The 16,344-nt window shown below is 40.2% G+C and overlaps 1 protein-coding gene across 7 annotated transcripts in view; it reads left to right on the forward strand.

Moving 5' to 3' along the window:
- RPS6KA2 (ribosomal protein S6 kinase A2) overlaps window positions 1-16,344 on the forward strand; it is a 296,460-nt gene that overhangs the window by 265,522 nt on the left and 14,594 nt on the right. For all 7 annotated transcript variants that reach the window (XM_062641935.1, XM_062641934.1, XM_062641936.1 and 4 more), the window contains one exon: window positions 888-1,013. In XM_062641935.1, coding sequence (XP_062497919.1) covers window positions 888-1,013 — 126 coding nt within the window. The remainder of the gene's footprint in view (window positions 1-887; window positions 1,014-16,344) is intronic.

The raw sequence follows: 16,344 nt of genomic DNA on the forward strand, positions 1-16,344 counted from the left end.
AGCAATCACACACCACGATTTTTATGTATATTCCTGTGGTTTGCTTTGTAAAAATGTATTGAATGTTAACACATACATCTCTTACAGTTTAAGACGTACTTCACTAGTGAGGTTACATTTTTAGCCAGAGGATCCTAGAGGATTTTTAGAGTTCCTGGTCATTTCTTGAGTCCTGAGATAGAATTTGCAGCAAGGCCTCAGATTGTTCCACCATCTTAACCAATCCACTTACCCAGATGTTTCTGAAAGGTCTTTGAAATAATGATGCCATAATCCATTCTGTACCCTTCAGTAAATAAAATTAGACATTTTTAAGTATTTTCTCACTAGTTTCACCAGTAATGTGTTTTCTTAAATTAGGTTGGCTTAAAATAGTAACTTTTCTCTCACACAAAAAACATAATAAAATGTATTCTGGACAGGGCCTCCAGTGGTCTGGAGGCACATCCCATAAGTGAAGTATCTGATTTAAAGTCTGTGAAGTTATTAGTGATTTATAAGTCGTCTGGTCCCTCAGTAATTAGAAGTAAGTTTAAATTGTCAAGATATTTGTGTTTTTCAAGGGATTTGGGCCCACGGTTTCCTGTGAATTTCTAATAGGAAATGGTTGTCTACATTCCATAAATAGTTTTTAAAAATCACTGTTTTTTTGTCATTACTTCTACATGGAAAATTCCGCTTACACACTGGAAAAACATAAATGGGAGGGACACACTTGTTTAAGTAAAGAGTTTCATTTTTTTAACTGGACTTAGAAACTGACTGCTAAGGACAAGCGAGCTCAATGAATGAGAAGAGATCAAAATTTCTTCTATTAAGACAAGGCTAGTCCTTGCATTTAAATACCCATGTCCTGGTTACCTTGTTTCTTTTGTCTTCCCCTATAGCAGTTACATGGGAACAACATTCACTTTACAGATGGATATGAGATCAAGGAGGACATAGGAATTGGCTCCTATTCAGTGTGCAAGAGATGTGTTCATAAAGCTACAGAAACAGAGTTTGCAGTGAAGGTAAGAAAGCCTTCTGGTGGATGCCAGAAATGTGGTTGAGACTGCTCTGCCAGCCTGGGCAGCGGTGTGGTCAGTGGGCGTTTTGTTGGCTTATTTCTTGTTGAGGGGTGTTGCTTGGGGTTTCTTTCTCTTTTAGAAGATGACAAATTTCATGAAAAGCCTTATATTATTTCTCACACATTAACCTCATCAATTAAAATTCCTGGATGGAAAAAAAACCTTTACAGTCTTGCATGGAAATTCTAATCATTTCAGCCATGCTCCATGCAAATTAGGTAAGATTCTTCACAGGCCCTACACTGAATCATCATAAATAAACAAAATAACATATAAAATAATTGCAAAGTTGAAATAACATCTTATTCTTCTTTCTGAAGTTATTTAGTTCTGACATCTTTTATTGTAATTAGACAGATTTGTCAGTGAAAACCATGATCACCTTCAAAACTCAGATTTTCTTTTGGCTCCTTGACATTCAATATGAACATGCTACACAAAGGAGTAAAAGGCAATCTTCAGCAGAGATTTAAAATATTAATTCAGTGGAATTTAGTTGGACCTCACTTGCAGTATTGTCTACAGTTCTGGTGTCCTCAACCTAAAAAGGACATGGAATTGTAGAAGCAAGTCCAGAGGTTACAGCTCAGAGGAAGAGTTCCAAATATTTAATTTTCTTTAAGAAAAAAGCTCAGCAATTAAAACATTCATATGTTCAAAAAATATGTCCTATTTCTGGTTTTGTACCAAAAAGAGACAAGATTGGATTAAATGAGTAATTAGTATAATGAATTTGAAAAGACATGGACAGTTAAGGCAGATCCTTTCATTCTGTATGATCTCATTGGAAAAGATTGTGTAAATGAGCTTAAGACAAAAAGTTGCTCCTTGAAATCAGTACATAAAGAAATGCATTTACTGAACTTGCAGTAAATGAGGGATTCTGGCCAGTTGCCCCTCTACCTTCTTATTTTTAAATTTTAGAAAGGATATATAAACTTAGCTTATAAATTAGGTTGTGTCTTTGCTATTAAATGAGATGCTGGGAGCTTAAAGAAGTGAAGTCCATGAGATAAATGAGCTGCAGGTAGTCAACAGAATAATATTAAACCTTTTTACTCAGTATTATTTTCTTCTACAAGACTGATGATAATGAAGTATCCACGAAAGTCTGTTAAAGTTTTGGTGTCTCCCCAGGGTGGCCACAAAAGTCTGGAAGCCACTAATAACTGACAATCTCTTGATGTCACTCCTCAAATAATGGTTCGTTTTTCTAGGCTACACCGTAATTAGGAGCATGGACCTGCCAGCAGGTCCGTGGGTTTGCACATGAACATGCTACGACTTTAATTTCTAACGAATGGAAAAATAAGTTTTCTAGTGTTCAGGTCATTTGTCAACAGATGGCATTATCTTATAGTAGGTATGGCTTGTGTGTAATTAAATTGTATCTGTGTTGACAATGTATGTTAAATCAAAATAGTAACTGTAATATTTTATTTGTATCAAGTATTGCTGACAGTTTTATCAGTGTAATACAGCCAGTGTGAAACCAAAATAGAAAGACTTCATTCCTCAAAGATTTCTGAGTGCTTGAATCCAAGAGGGTCCAGCACCTACTCAGTAGCTGAGGGTTTGGAGTACCTCAGAGGATCTAGAGAAACTCAACACATGGAGACACTTAGAACTCCAGAAGAGTTTAATATTTTAATTGCTAGGTTTATGCTCTTTCCCATTTTTATTAATCTTTCTTCTTTTTGTTCCTTTCTTCCTCCACTTCTCACAGCTCTCTTTTTGTCATGCCAATATGTCTTGATTTTGACTGCCAGTTTAGGCAACACATGCAGCATCTCAGTTTCTGACACAGCGTGAGTCAAATACGTAGCACAGATTTAGGATTGGAGGCAGTTGGTGAATTTCTGTTTGTACTGTCTTTCTAGCACATTGAGTGCTGCTGCTTTGATTATTATTCCTACCAATATATTAATTTCATTTTTATTTCAATATTATTTTTATTTCATATTAAGATTATATAATTTTGTTATCAAAGTAGCTTGCTTTCATAAAGATTGCACAATGCCACCCATTTCAAGTAATTAGATAGCACAGGAGTTGCAACTGATATTATCATAATTATATATCAGTGCCTTTTGACATTCATCCTTTAACTCTCTCTATAAAAATCACTGTAATTAGGCTCTTCATTTCTTTCAGTGAGTATAATTTTCTCAGTGCTCCCTAATACACAGCATTCACAGGAAAAAATATCTGCAGTGATAGTTTGTATGACAAGCAGCAGCCCCCCTTGCTTGGCACCACCTCATTAAAAGCTCCTTCTTTAAGATGAACAGCTGACACGTCAGAGAGCATCATCCTATCTCCCCAGGGGAAGCTGGTGACAGGGAAGGAGTTAAGGAAATGAAGGAAATGGCATGGTGGCATCACTGTGGGAAGACACACATCATGCCACTGGGTAAATAGTCCCTCTATGGAGACTGCCACTCACCAGACCTTATTTACTACTGCTGTGTAGTGCCATACGGAGACAACAGAGCACCAAGCCAGAGTAACTGAGTCAGAGCTACAGCCAGAAAATCCACTCAGAAAACCAAAACCTTTCATAGCTCAGAAGCAGAATATATTTATTAAAGTGCAAAACACTTCAACCCTTTTGCTTTTGCTGGCCATCTGAAAAATCTGCCTCCTATAATTGGAGGCCATCTTATAATTAGATGTCTAGCAGTACAAAGAAGTTCTTTGTTGGTGTTGTAAAAGCACTTGAACAGCTGTGTAGTTTCACTCATTTCAGAGTTCAGTGAGACTAGGCACGTCACTCACGAAGGTGCTTTTGGAAGTCCCCCTAGACACCTCTACAACGGTAGGTGTCTAGCTGCCTTTGTAAGTCCCATCACTGAACCTGCAGAAGATAATTTTCTTGCAACATACTCCCTTTTCTTCTATGTCATCTGTAAAAATGAGATGCTAATAATAACTCTAAATCTATTTCAGATATGCCCTCAGGCTCCTAAATGTAGTATTTAAGAATTCAGACTTATATTTCCATTTCTGAGAGCATTTCAATACCACGAGACAGAACACCTTGTAGACATCCAGATTTCCTACAAACTGCATCTATTCTGAAACTAGCAGCCACCTGCCTGTGTCAGTGCAGGTAGATGTTGGTTTAGCAAGTCTTTGTATCATATTCTACTGTGTGTACTTACGCTGAGGTACTTCTAAATCTTACTTTAAGACTTTCCATCCTGTTCCAAAATGAAAAAAGAAGTATAAAGGTGTGAAATAAAAATATGTATGTTGTTCATTGTTCTGAATGCTTTATAAAGACCCTGGTAGAAAGAAGAGAGATGGGGGGAAAAAATTAGTGTTTCTCCTCTGACAGACCTCTAATGTGTTTCAGATTCTTCTGCTAGAATATTGATCATCCTGACTACAACAGGCATAATGATTTTTAATAGCAAAGGGAACTGACGCTGTCGATCACAGTTACAAGCTTCATGTGGGTATAAAAGTAACACTGAGGTCAGAAACAGGAAAATCCAATTGAAGTATTTCAGTCACATCAGTATCTAGAGAAAATAAGTCAATTAAGTGAAAGAATGATACTAGAACAGATGGGAGGGATTTCTTTAGATGGAAGAAAGTCTGCAATGGAAGTCTAAAACGATTAAGAGCTCTCATTTGGAAAACAAAGGGAATACTACAGTTCAGAGTTTCTGTTGAATCAGGTTTTTCAAAACCTACCCGAGATTTGATACAATTAGCGTATCCCAGTTTTTCTTTACTTAAAACCATTTTGCTGGTTTCAAGCTTGGATCCCTACTTGTAGTGAAACTTTCAGGCTGGATTTTCAGATATATTTCTTACTGATGCTAGATTAAGTAAGTTTGCAAAGGATCTGTTTGCATCCCCCTTTTTCTAAAGATTTCTCCGCTTAGATTGACTCCTTACCCCCAGGAGAGATTACTGGTAAATAACAGCCAAGTAGAAACTGCTGCTGCTACAGCCTATTCTGCCCGCAGTAGGTTAACTGCCCCAAACATTGTACAGGGGGGTGCCATAGGTGCAAGTCTCAATAGCTTGATGCCAACTGTTTTCTTCTCCAGGTCAAAAGAATATCTAGCTCATTAAGTGTTATGGATTTTTATTACTTCCATGCTGTTAGAGCCAGGACAAACAGCTAGGTAAAAGGACAGGGTATAGCCATTTCTCCCTCCCTTGAGGAATTAAAACGTACAGTAGAGCTAGTCCCAAATGACACGTTCAGTTTGGAGCTGCCGATATTACAGTGGAATTTGGCTCTTGAAACACATGTGAATTTCATGACTTTTTCCTATCTCTGTAATGTAATAACCAACTATTTGGATCCAAATGTTCCACCACTGCAAGCAAAGCCAAAGTTTGCAGTCTGTGTCTGCCTCTGGGATACAGGTTAGCTTATGCTAGAATCATAGTAAATCCTGCAGTTCTTATATATTTCTGGTAATTACAAAGCACTGAAAGTACATCTATCTTGGCATGGTTTGTTATGTGCAGACCGGGGAGAAGGCACGTTTTAATCAGCTATAACAATGCAATACCAGTGAAGAAGTGATGTCAATGTGCTATCAATAAATAGTAACTCATGAGAATTATTTTTAGCAGGTCTGTGTAATCAGACTTGCCATATACCTCTATTTATTTGCTCATAATTAATAATGACATAGTTACCAAAAGCTGTATGAATTCCCGAGTTGTTTTGTAATTCTTTAAACTTCATTTTCCTCTTCCGTTGATACTCACTGTTTTGGTTTGGTTGTTTTTAGGTGGTTGGTGTGAGTAGATGCAATATCATGTTATGCTGAAGGCAGGAGGTTACACAGTGGTGTTTAGTTGGCTTTACATTTTCTCCATAACTATATCATGGTTTGGATGGCATGAATAAAAAAAAAATGTAGTCTTCTAAGATTGACTGCAGCACAGTGCACTATTTTGTAGTTTTAAAGAAAATAGGAATCCCAAACACATGTAGCTTTATTTATTGAAATGGGGACGGGGGGACAACAGGACAGAACAAACAAAAACAACAAAACACAAGAAAAGAAAAATCCATCCAAAGGTCGTCAGATCTCACTGACAGTTAAGTTGTCTATACATCTAGAAAGATTTGCTTAGATTTGTGTCTCCTTAATCATAGAAATTCATTAAAGTGACTTTCCTCTAAAGTGAAACAGACTGAAATTTTCAGGGGAGAGTTTGTGTCTATTTTGCCTATCGGGGAGGTACCTAGTGTCTGGTGGGACATGGATAAATACATCAGTATTTTAACAGGCAAGTCAATGGAAAGTTTGCTAGATAACCTCAGACTTCTTGTCCCTGAGGCTGCCAGCTTGTCAACACTTGCATGTACCCATCCACTGCTGATCCAGCCTTTCCTCCCTCTGCCTGCACCAGGACATGGAACAGGGGTCGGGCCCCTGGGTATGTGCAGAGATCTCCAGGTCAGAGCCACTGGTAAATGCACCCCCTTTAAATTCAGCTTTGAAATTTAGTAGAAGTTATCTGCTGCTGGAGTAGAGCAGTAACAGGACTCTGCAAGGGAAAAGATGGGCTAGATGGATATCAATCATATGCTGAGGTCCTGTCTCGGTTCTCATTCAATCTTTAGTCATGCCAATTCCTCTTGACTTTGGTTGCTGGCTGTCGCAGTAAGATTTGTATGGATGGGAGTATCCCACCTCACACTCGGCGTCAGGGGATAAAATGGCATCAGGGAGAGTATGATTGATGGCTTGGCTTCATGAGCAAAGATTTGGGAAGGGCTTTAACCACGCTTACTACAAGCACGATGACCAAGGGCAAGTGGGATATCCAAATCTGGTTGGAAAAAAGGCTGCTTAGGCAATTAGGAAGTGTCTGACCAGGGCTGTCATCTCCTGTGCAATCTCGAGCAACCCATGCGCTGGTCGGCCCACATGCAAGGCTGGATCTGCAGCTTCCCATGCACCTTGTCACCTGCTGTTGTGACCCTCACCTGTCCATACAGACAAGTGAGAGTGAGCCCTTCCGTCCTGCGCAGTGGATTTTTTAGGTGAGGCACAGCTTGCGCAGAACTGGCCCCACCATTTACACCTGAGGTTTAACTGCCACGGCCTAGCTAGCTAGGACGGTGACAGCAAAGTCCACAGGTCGTAGGTTTTGTAAGAGTGTCCTTCTCTTTGATGGAAGACCTTACAAGGCTAGACGAGCTGCATCACCCCGGGTTTGAAAACAGGAGTTTTCCTTCTCCTATGAGGAAGGCCTGTCTTCGCTAACAAAGATTCAGGAAAGGCTTTAACCCACACATTCTGAACAAGACTGTCATCTCCTGGGTCACTCTCGAGCAACCGATGACACAACAGCACAACATCAAGTATCTAGGTGGGATTCTGATTTAGAGGCGTTCAGTCATAAGCCCCCAGATGGTAGCCTCGTGGCAGTGGCTCCTCAGACAAGCACACGCACCAGAGGTCTGAACCTGCGGTTCCTCTCGTACTGAGCAGGATTACTATTGCAACAACACATCATTATTAGGGTAAAACTAACCTGTCTCATGACAGTCTAAACCCAGCTCACGTTCCCTGTTAGTGGGTGAACAATCCAACGCTTGGTGAATTCTGCTTCACAATGATCGGAAGAGATGACATTGAAGGATCAAAAAGCGACATTGCTATGAACATTTGGCCGCCACAAGCCAGTTATCCCTGTGGTAACTTTCCTGACACCTCCTGCTTAAAACCCCAAAAGCCAGAAGGATCGTGAGGCCCCGCTTTCACAGTCTGTATTTGTAATGAAAATCAAGATCAAGCGAGCTTTTGCTCTTCTGCTCCGCGGGAGGTTTCCGTCCTCCCTGAGCTCACCTTAGGACACCTGTGTTACACTTTGACAGGTGTACCGCCCCGGTCAAACTCCCCACCTGCCGCTGTCCCCAGAGCAGGTTGCACCTGGCACGTGCCGGGTGCTTGGCACCAGAAGCGAGAGCCCTCCTTGGGGCTCGCCCCCCTGCCTCACTGGATAAGTGAAAAAACGATCAGGGTAAGACTCTGTTGAGCTTGACTCTAGTCTGGCGCTGTGAAGAGACATGAGAAGGGTAGAATAAATGGGAGGCCGGGTGCACGCTCGGCGGTGAGGGGTGACCTGTCCACCAGCATCCCGGCCGTTGGTGAAATACCACTACTCTGAGGGAGAATATAATGTGATGTGAAAAGACCTCATTAAAAGAAAACATTACCCAACTGAAGGGAAGTAACTGGGAGTGATAACTGTGCTTCCATAAGCCTCTAGTTGTCCTTGCTCTTCCCTGAGATAGCTTATCAAACTATCTATGAATCACAGAATCACAGAAATGTTAGGGTTGAAAGGGACCTCTGGAGATCATCTAGTCCAACCTCCCTGCCAGGGCAGGGCCACCTAGAGCAGGCTTGCCTCTGCAAGATCATACTGATGATTCTGAAAGATACATTCCAGTATGTTATTGAGGAAACATCTCTGCAGAATTTTCCATTCCTATTTGCTTTCATTCCCTGAAGGGTATGTAATGAAACTGTTCAACATACTCAACTAGTTCATAGGATGGAAGTACGAAGATTTGAATACACCATCAGACAAGTGTTGCACAAATGTGTTGCTAATTTAGTTAAAGTATTATGAATAAAATTGAAAAACGAACCTATAGATTTCTGTCTTACTAACATGGTTGCATGTAAGTAAATGAGCTTTGCTGTAGTACCTAGGTAGTGGTACTAAACCATGTGCTATTTTGGTATCCATGGCTGAAGGTAGGAGATAAACAAATCAGAGAAAATCTATAGCAGAAAACATTCAAGAATTACAAGGCAAGCTCTATCAAGAGATATATATATGAGAAAAGACAGACAAGAGGCCAGTGGGATGTGATCAAAATCTATAAATATCTCTAAGGTGGTATAAATGATGGATGACAACCATTTGGCTGCTAAAGACAGCAAGACAAAACAGAATGTCTTGAAGCTAAAAAAGGGAGTTTCAGAAAAAATAAAGTCTGATGGTGAGAACAGTTGGTAAAACAGACTCTTCAAGGAGATGACCGAGACGTCCTCCCCCTCGCACACAAATTAGTGTCATATTAGTGGAAACATAGCCTAACAAAATGGAGGGTCAGAGGTATAAGACCCCTTCTTACCTTGATAAACTAAAGATAACACCATGTTCTCCCATGAAATTTGGTGTATAAAGCTGGGGGTCAGGAAATCCTGTTATACAGACACTTCAGTGAAAGTTATTGTTTGCTGTCTGAAGAATACTTAAGATGCTAGTGTGGCATCAGATCCAATAGGCAGTAGGGTGTCATGTAAGAGATACAGGCTTCAGAGCAGATGTAGGCACAGATCTCTGTGATGCTTTGGATTTGCATAGGGAGGGTTGTTTTCTAGAGCACTCTGCAAAGAAACCAGCATGAAGAACCCTAAACTGCAACTGCAATCCATGGTGGATACAGTAAGAGTAACTACAAACAAACAGCATGGATGGGCATCTTCTAGATATACTGGAAAGATAAAATTATTTACAGTAAAATGGATAAAGTAGTAAGGGAGTTGTGGGAAAAAATGGCTATGAGGATCTTATGACTTGTGAGAGTGGTTTTGAAGGCTTTCTTGGTTTTCCTGTTTCAAACATCTTTATCAAAGGGCCTGACTTCCATGCTGGACCAAGGCCGCTGTGTACAGTTTTTCTAACATCAGGAACCAATGTAGCGTTTCTGATATGCTGTTCTAATTTTTAAAGATATGGGTTCAGTAAATACCTTCAAAATTTTAATGAGTCTCACTTTTCTATTGTTTTTATTTGAGTGTGCTCAGATTTCTGCCAGATACCCTCCCCGTAGAAATCAGTCAGTTCTCCAAGGAGGCACTGCTTGAATAGGTAGCACCCTGCAGCTACAGCTTCAAAAAGGATGGGCCAGTACAGAGTTCTGGGATCTGCCTGAAGGACTTGGGAGAAGAAGTCAGGGCAGAGAGCCAGGAGTGCCTTGAGCACTTCTACAAGCAGCAAGCTTGTTTGCAGCAGTGAGAGCCATTGCTGGCTGGTGATTTCTTGGGTAAATGGGATCAAGGTGTTGCTTAAGTCTTAACAAAATAAACAGAGGAGGCAGGCAGAAATGTAGAAATGTGTGCAGACCACCTCTTAGACTCAGCTTCAGAGCAAATCTTAGATGTGCAGTGGTTGTGCATCCCCTCTGGCATAAGGATTCCTGCAGCCTCCTTCCCATTTGGTCATGAAGCTCACAGTGCCTCTCCCTTGGCACAGCTGAGCCTCTGAAGAATGTGGTATGATGGCATTTTTAATTGCTAACTAGAGAGACCTAGGATCAGGGAGCAGTTTTCTTACAACCGAGTAACATCATCTTTGCTCTAGTTTGCTTGTCAAATGCCTAAGTATTTTTGGACAGAATTTGGTCCTTTGTGGCTCTGTTTCTCTTTTGAGGCAATTTAAATGTGTTTCTTGTATTTGTCTTCCATATTGATGTAATAATTTTCCCCTTTTATAAGATCTGAATATGATATACTGTTTTCCATCCCCGAAGCTTTTTGTAAAAGAAGGTGGGAGTAGCACTGCAGTCATTTTACAGACCGAAAAATTACAGTCTGATCCAAGGACAAGTGCTAAGCTGAGCAGAGCAGACACAGTGCAGGCCTTTCCCACCCTGCTATTCTGCCTCCAGAACTGCAGGTCTTCCTCTAAAATGAGCTCTTCTGTTTCACAGGTGCTATTAGAACAAAATTGTTAGTTAGCTACTGCATAAATGCTAATTAATAAGTACTATAGTTCCAGTTGACAGATTAGGAGTGCTAAATCAGCAAACAGTGGCAGTGAGCAGGCATGCTCTGTGTGCAGGAAGTTTAGTGTAGAACATGCACAGCTTGATCTGTCAGCCAGTCTTCATTCAGAAAAGTATTGCTAATTAGGCCTGTTTCCCTTACTATTCTTTTTGCTCCGTTTCTGAAAGATTTAAGCATGGATGAGGGAATGACTTTCTGGAGCTAATAAAAAATAATAGCACAGCAAATAGTCCCTCAGAAACTATTAGGCTTGGAGTAGTTCTCCTTGGAGACATCTTAAATGTAAAATTATACCATGTCCTTTTAAATAATATTAGCCTTTCTGCAGTGATTTTCATCCAGCTCAAGTAATTTGACATCAGAAAAGGAACCAAATTAAAACAGATGCTTGGCATGAATAGGGCTTATTTTTAGAAGAAAATATTACTGAAATGGAAACCTGTACACTTTCCAGCAGCACAGAACTTCAGAACTCTCTGTGACACTTTCATTGGAATTAACGTTGCAGACGAAACTGTCAGGTTAAAATCTCTGCGTCCTTTCTTCTGAAGAGATGCAAATCCCACCTATAGTCAGCTCCACCGGTGGAACTTATCATAGATGTGATGTAGACATAGTGTCTACATGGGACACAAAATCAATTCTCCCTTTGCTTATCCCTCCCAGAAAAGAGTTTTTATGGGGAAATATACTCATCACACTTCAAAAATGTGATTTACCCATGCTTACACTCCAAACAGGCTTTTGAAAAGATTTCCAAGTATGTAACAGAAAATAAAGCAGCTTTAAAAAGCGTATAAAGCTGTCTTCCTCCTCCATGCTTCTTCCATAAAGCTATCATAAGTTCCCTGGTGTCTGGTCCAAGGGAGCCTTATGTCACACTGCCCAAACACACTGGCAGCCTCAGCTGTGGTTCTTTAAGGTACTGCAATACCCAGGTGTCTGCCCTTACCTGCTGCTGGACTTTCTGTTACTGTAACCAGATCAGCAGGTTAGGACTGTAAAAGTGGCTCAGCTGCCCCAGTTCACACTCTGGTGTCTCAGTTTCTCCTGCCACATAAAGTTACTTGGGGCAGTTGAAGAGGAGGCAGACACTGGAGGTATGCTTTGTACCCTCACAGCATGACCACCAAAGCTCCTTAATCAAAGCCCCACAACCTACTTTTTATCACAGAATCACAGAATGGTTTGGGTTGGAAGGGACCTCAAAGATCATCTAGTTCCAACACCCTGCCACAGGCAGAGATACCTTCTACTAGACCAGGTTGCTCAAAGACCTGTCCAACCTGGCCTTGAACACTGCCAGGGATGAGGCAGCCACTGTTTCTCTGGGCAGCCTCTGCCAGTCATCATGTTCCTTGTAGTGAAGATTCTTTTCCTAATGGCTAATCTGATTGTCTCCCCCCTGTCAGTTCAAAGCCATTCACCGTTGTCCTATCACTACATACTGTTGTAAAAAGTCCATCTCCAGATTTCCTGTAAGCCTGCTTTAGGTGTTGGAAGACTTGTATGATCTCCCTGGAGCCTTCTCTTCTCCAGGCTGAACAAGCCCAGCTCTCTTAGCCTGTCGTGCCTGTGCTGCAGGTGTACATTTAATACTTCCTGTGATTCTTGTTGTGGAGTAAGCCCCTAACATAAAACAGAATTTTTGCTGCAGTGCGGGGCAGTGGCACATAACCACAGTATTAAGGGTCAAACCACATTGCCAGCATTAGCTACATTGAGCTTTCCCAGGAAGGGAGATGGCTACCACTGCCCATCTCAATTGACGTGATTAGACAGAGCTTTTGCGTCCTGTTTCACTTAAGGGGAAAAATCAAGTCAGAGCCAAGCAAATGTTTTAATGCAGTCTTGTTTGTTCATTAAAGATGTACAAAGTTCTTTCTCCCCAGCACAAGAAGACCCAACAACAGACAGCAGTTTCCTCACTGCTAGCTCCAGCTTAGCCTGGCCAGAGCCCCATCCTTTCTCTTCAGCCCTCTATCACTACTCTTCCCATCAGTCTATCTAATATTTCTTTTCTGTCTTCTTTCTCACTCTGCTCTTTCCTCTCACCTGTTCTTTTAAGCTGTTCATTTTCCAGATAGCAAAGGCAGTTAAATTGTCACCTCCTACCTCTTGCCTTTTTCCAATCTCACAACTGCAGTGATGGATATCTCCATGTGAGAAACACATTTGTCCTCCTTGTGCAAGGTCATCCAGGTTAATTTCAGATGTCTGAAAAAGAAATTTGTATTATTAAGAGGGCTAATTCTGCAAAAACAGATTAGGGAGTGCTCACACACACAGTTTATTTGGCAGGGCTGTGAAGGCTGTGAGTCCCAGCTGGTGGGTGGTATCAAACACCTGAGGACTGTAACATCTGCTGATGGCATAACTAGATCCAGAAGAAGAAACTTATCTACACAGTTGGAGGCATGCAAATACCTTCACAAAACTGCAACAAGCAAGTATTAATATATACTATCTATATAGTTGCTGAACCAATTTCAGCAAGATGTTACCCAAACAGAACTGTACTGATACTCTCTTTTATACTCATCAGTCCACTCTGGCAAAGCTGAAGGGATTGAAAACCCATTAGTAAGGGAGAACTGGGTGATTTTTTTCCATGCAAAAGACTTGTAGAAGGACTTGTAAAAACTGGGCAGATGCTTTAATTAGGAGTTTGAAAATGCTCTCTCCTGATCTTTTCTTCATTGATAAATAGTTCAGTATTGTTCTTCGGTGGAGCTCTACTTAAAATACCATGAGGTTCTTACCCTAAATTCCACTGAAGAAAACACACATTTTCTTTCAGCTGGTCAATGACTATCACAAAAGGTGTGATAGTCAAAGACCAAACAAGTCTCCTATAAGCACAAAGGACACTATTGTATGTGCTGAGCCTATTTGACTCTGGAGTTGTTTCATCCACTGTTTGATACAGATGAGGTTTCTAAGCAATTCCTGGGTATCCAATACCTAGAGAAAAGTCTATTTGTTGTATGGCTCCGTTTCTTACTTTTCTGAAGGACAATACAAGACCTCTGTGCTCTATAGCCCTTCTCTGCCAAAGTACAACAGAATTCTTGTTACATTTTCAGTTAAGGTTTTTATATAGTATGATGTCTTTCCTACTTAGTGTTCTTCACCACTCATATACAGAGAGAAACAGAGAACTAGCATCATTACATACTACTCAAAACCAAAGTACCTACTGCAGCCAGTCTGAATTGGAGAGATTTCTACTGAAGTTGTGGCAGCCACCTCCTTTGCTGCTTTATCAGTCGTGGGCCAAGTGTAAGTCACAGGCATAGTGACGAGAGGCACTGTCAGGGTGACAGTCTCTCACTACAGAGGAAAAAAATTGTTCTAGTTTGTCCAACTGGACTGCCCAGGTACTGAGAGAAATTTGGCAGTTCCCTTCACAGCTCTGACAATGATTTGTTGTATGGTTTGTGGCAGTTTGTCCATTTAAGAACTGTATCACAGCTTGTGCACGCATTAAAGCAAAAAGCATACATATTTAGCAGGACTGTCTTGTGATTCATATTTATATAGCATACTGTGTATTAGAGGCATTCTGTATCAGCTACTTTTGTTGCTACTAAATCAGCAGACTGCTTCAGGTTATTTATTTTGAGGTTTGTGTCAATATCTGAGACTATTTTTGGGTTAGATTTTTTTGCAGGCCACAGATACACATTTACAGTCCTGCATTATCAAAAGTGGCTTAAAATTTTCTACAGCTCTGGATATTTCCTTTCACAGGAAAATACAACAGGAAAAGAATCTAGAATATATTCCTTGCTACAGTGCTACAGTGATAGTAATACTTCATGCAGTGGTAGTAATACTTGCTGCAGTAAATTCTGCAGGTTTGTACAAAAGGAGGCAGATCCTAACAGGTGCACAGATGTGTAATTCCATTAATTTGGCAAGAGCTATATTAAATTAGCCAAGGAAGTGGCCCTGCAGATCTTTTTATATGCTGGAGTAATTGGTTGAGTGGGACACATTCAGTCACAGTGGTTGTATTTATGAGAAGTCATTCCATCAGGGTTTCATTGGCTTTTTGAGAATGTCTCAACTAAACTAGAAAAAAAACATTCTACAGGGAAATTGCTAGTAGCACTTTTTTTCCACTTACCTGTTCTTGAGGTTTTTCCTTCATTTATTCAAATGTGGACAACAGCCATCTACCTGCATCAGCTCCCTGTTGAACTTTCACTTGTCACACTGCTATTAATTCAGAACCAAATCATTAATAAGGCTTCAGATGGATACCTCAACCATGAACAACTACCGACCATCATTATCACTGCAAATGCATGCTAGTCATGATGACTACGAAACCTCTAATATATATTCAAGTATGCGCTGTTATAACTGATGCATAAAATTCTAGACATCTACTTAAATGTTTATCACCATAATTAAGCCATTACAAAATGAGTGCGAAAGCAGCCAGACATTTATCTTCATTAAAAAAAAAGAGATTTTTTAAAACTCATTTCCCTGCAAACAGCATTGTGTTAAATCTGTGCTCTGTGCCTACTTGTTAAACAGAACTAACTGTATTTAAGGTTGGAAGCCTTCAAATGAAAGCCAGTAATGGAACTGTAATTTTCTGAAAACGCCTCCTATTCCTCTTCAGTAAATCTATTATTAAAAGTACTGCTGCTCTTTTCTAGCAATTGTGCCAAAATACTGTGCTTCTAATGAGTTTCTAGTAGAATGAGTCTTTTTCCATTCTCTGTGCAGTTGCATCTGAAATTTCAAAATACAAAGATCTCCCTTGGGTTATTTTCTAGCTATTTATTGTTTCATATTTATCATTTATTTCTGTAAAGTGAGAAACAGTAATCAGTGCTCTCAGCTGGACAAATGGTCAAAGCTCTTTGACTGACATCGCAAATACATGTAATAGGAGCATTGATGAGAAGTCCGTGCTATTCTAACAGCAGGCTTTCCATGCAGGGATGCTCCCTAAGCAGCCGGTGTCCTGTTTTTCTGATACCTGCTGCTATAAAACCAAAAAGTTCTCATGTCTCGCTATACTCTCTGATAAAGCAAAAGATGCTGAATACAGAAAAGTGATACACTGAACAAATTTCTTTCTAGTTTAGAAATGAGCAGAGTTTAGTTATATGGCCACATGCAATCTCTGGCCACTCTCCTGTTCATTACAACAGCATGGCCCAAAGAACCAAGTGATTACCAATAGTTTCACTCAGATGTCCCCTCAGTAAATTTCTATATATTTTCATTTCTCACAAACCCACCTGATAAGTAATTTCTGTTAATTTATCAGCAGATATACAAGTATAAGCCAATATTATGAACTTACCTATTTTTTATGTCAGAGGTAATTTTAAACTATTATGATTTTAAAACTCTTTGGGTCATTTGATTTCTAAATGAGACTTCTTGTAACTGCCGTCATTTACAGGCAAATAAAACTATAGGCATCAAAAAAGAGGGTCTGTGCCTCCAGA

Source organism: Pezoporus occidentalis, unplaced genomic scaffold (genome assembly GCF_034315485.1).
Source record: "Pezoporus occidentalis ecotype Australia unplaced genomic scaffold, CSIRO_AGI_Poc_V1 ctg7, whole genome shotgun sequence".
Classification (NCBI taxonomy): domain Eukaryota; kingdom Metazoa; phylum Chordata; class Aves; order Psittaciformes; family Psittacidae; genus Pezoporus; species Pezoporus occidentalis.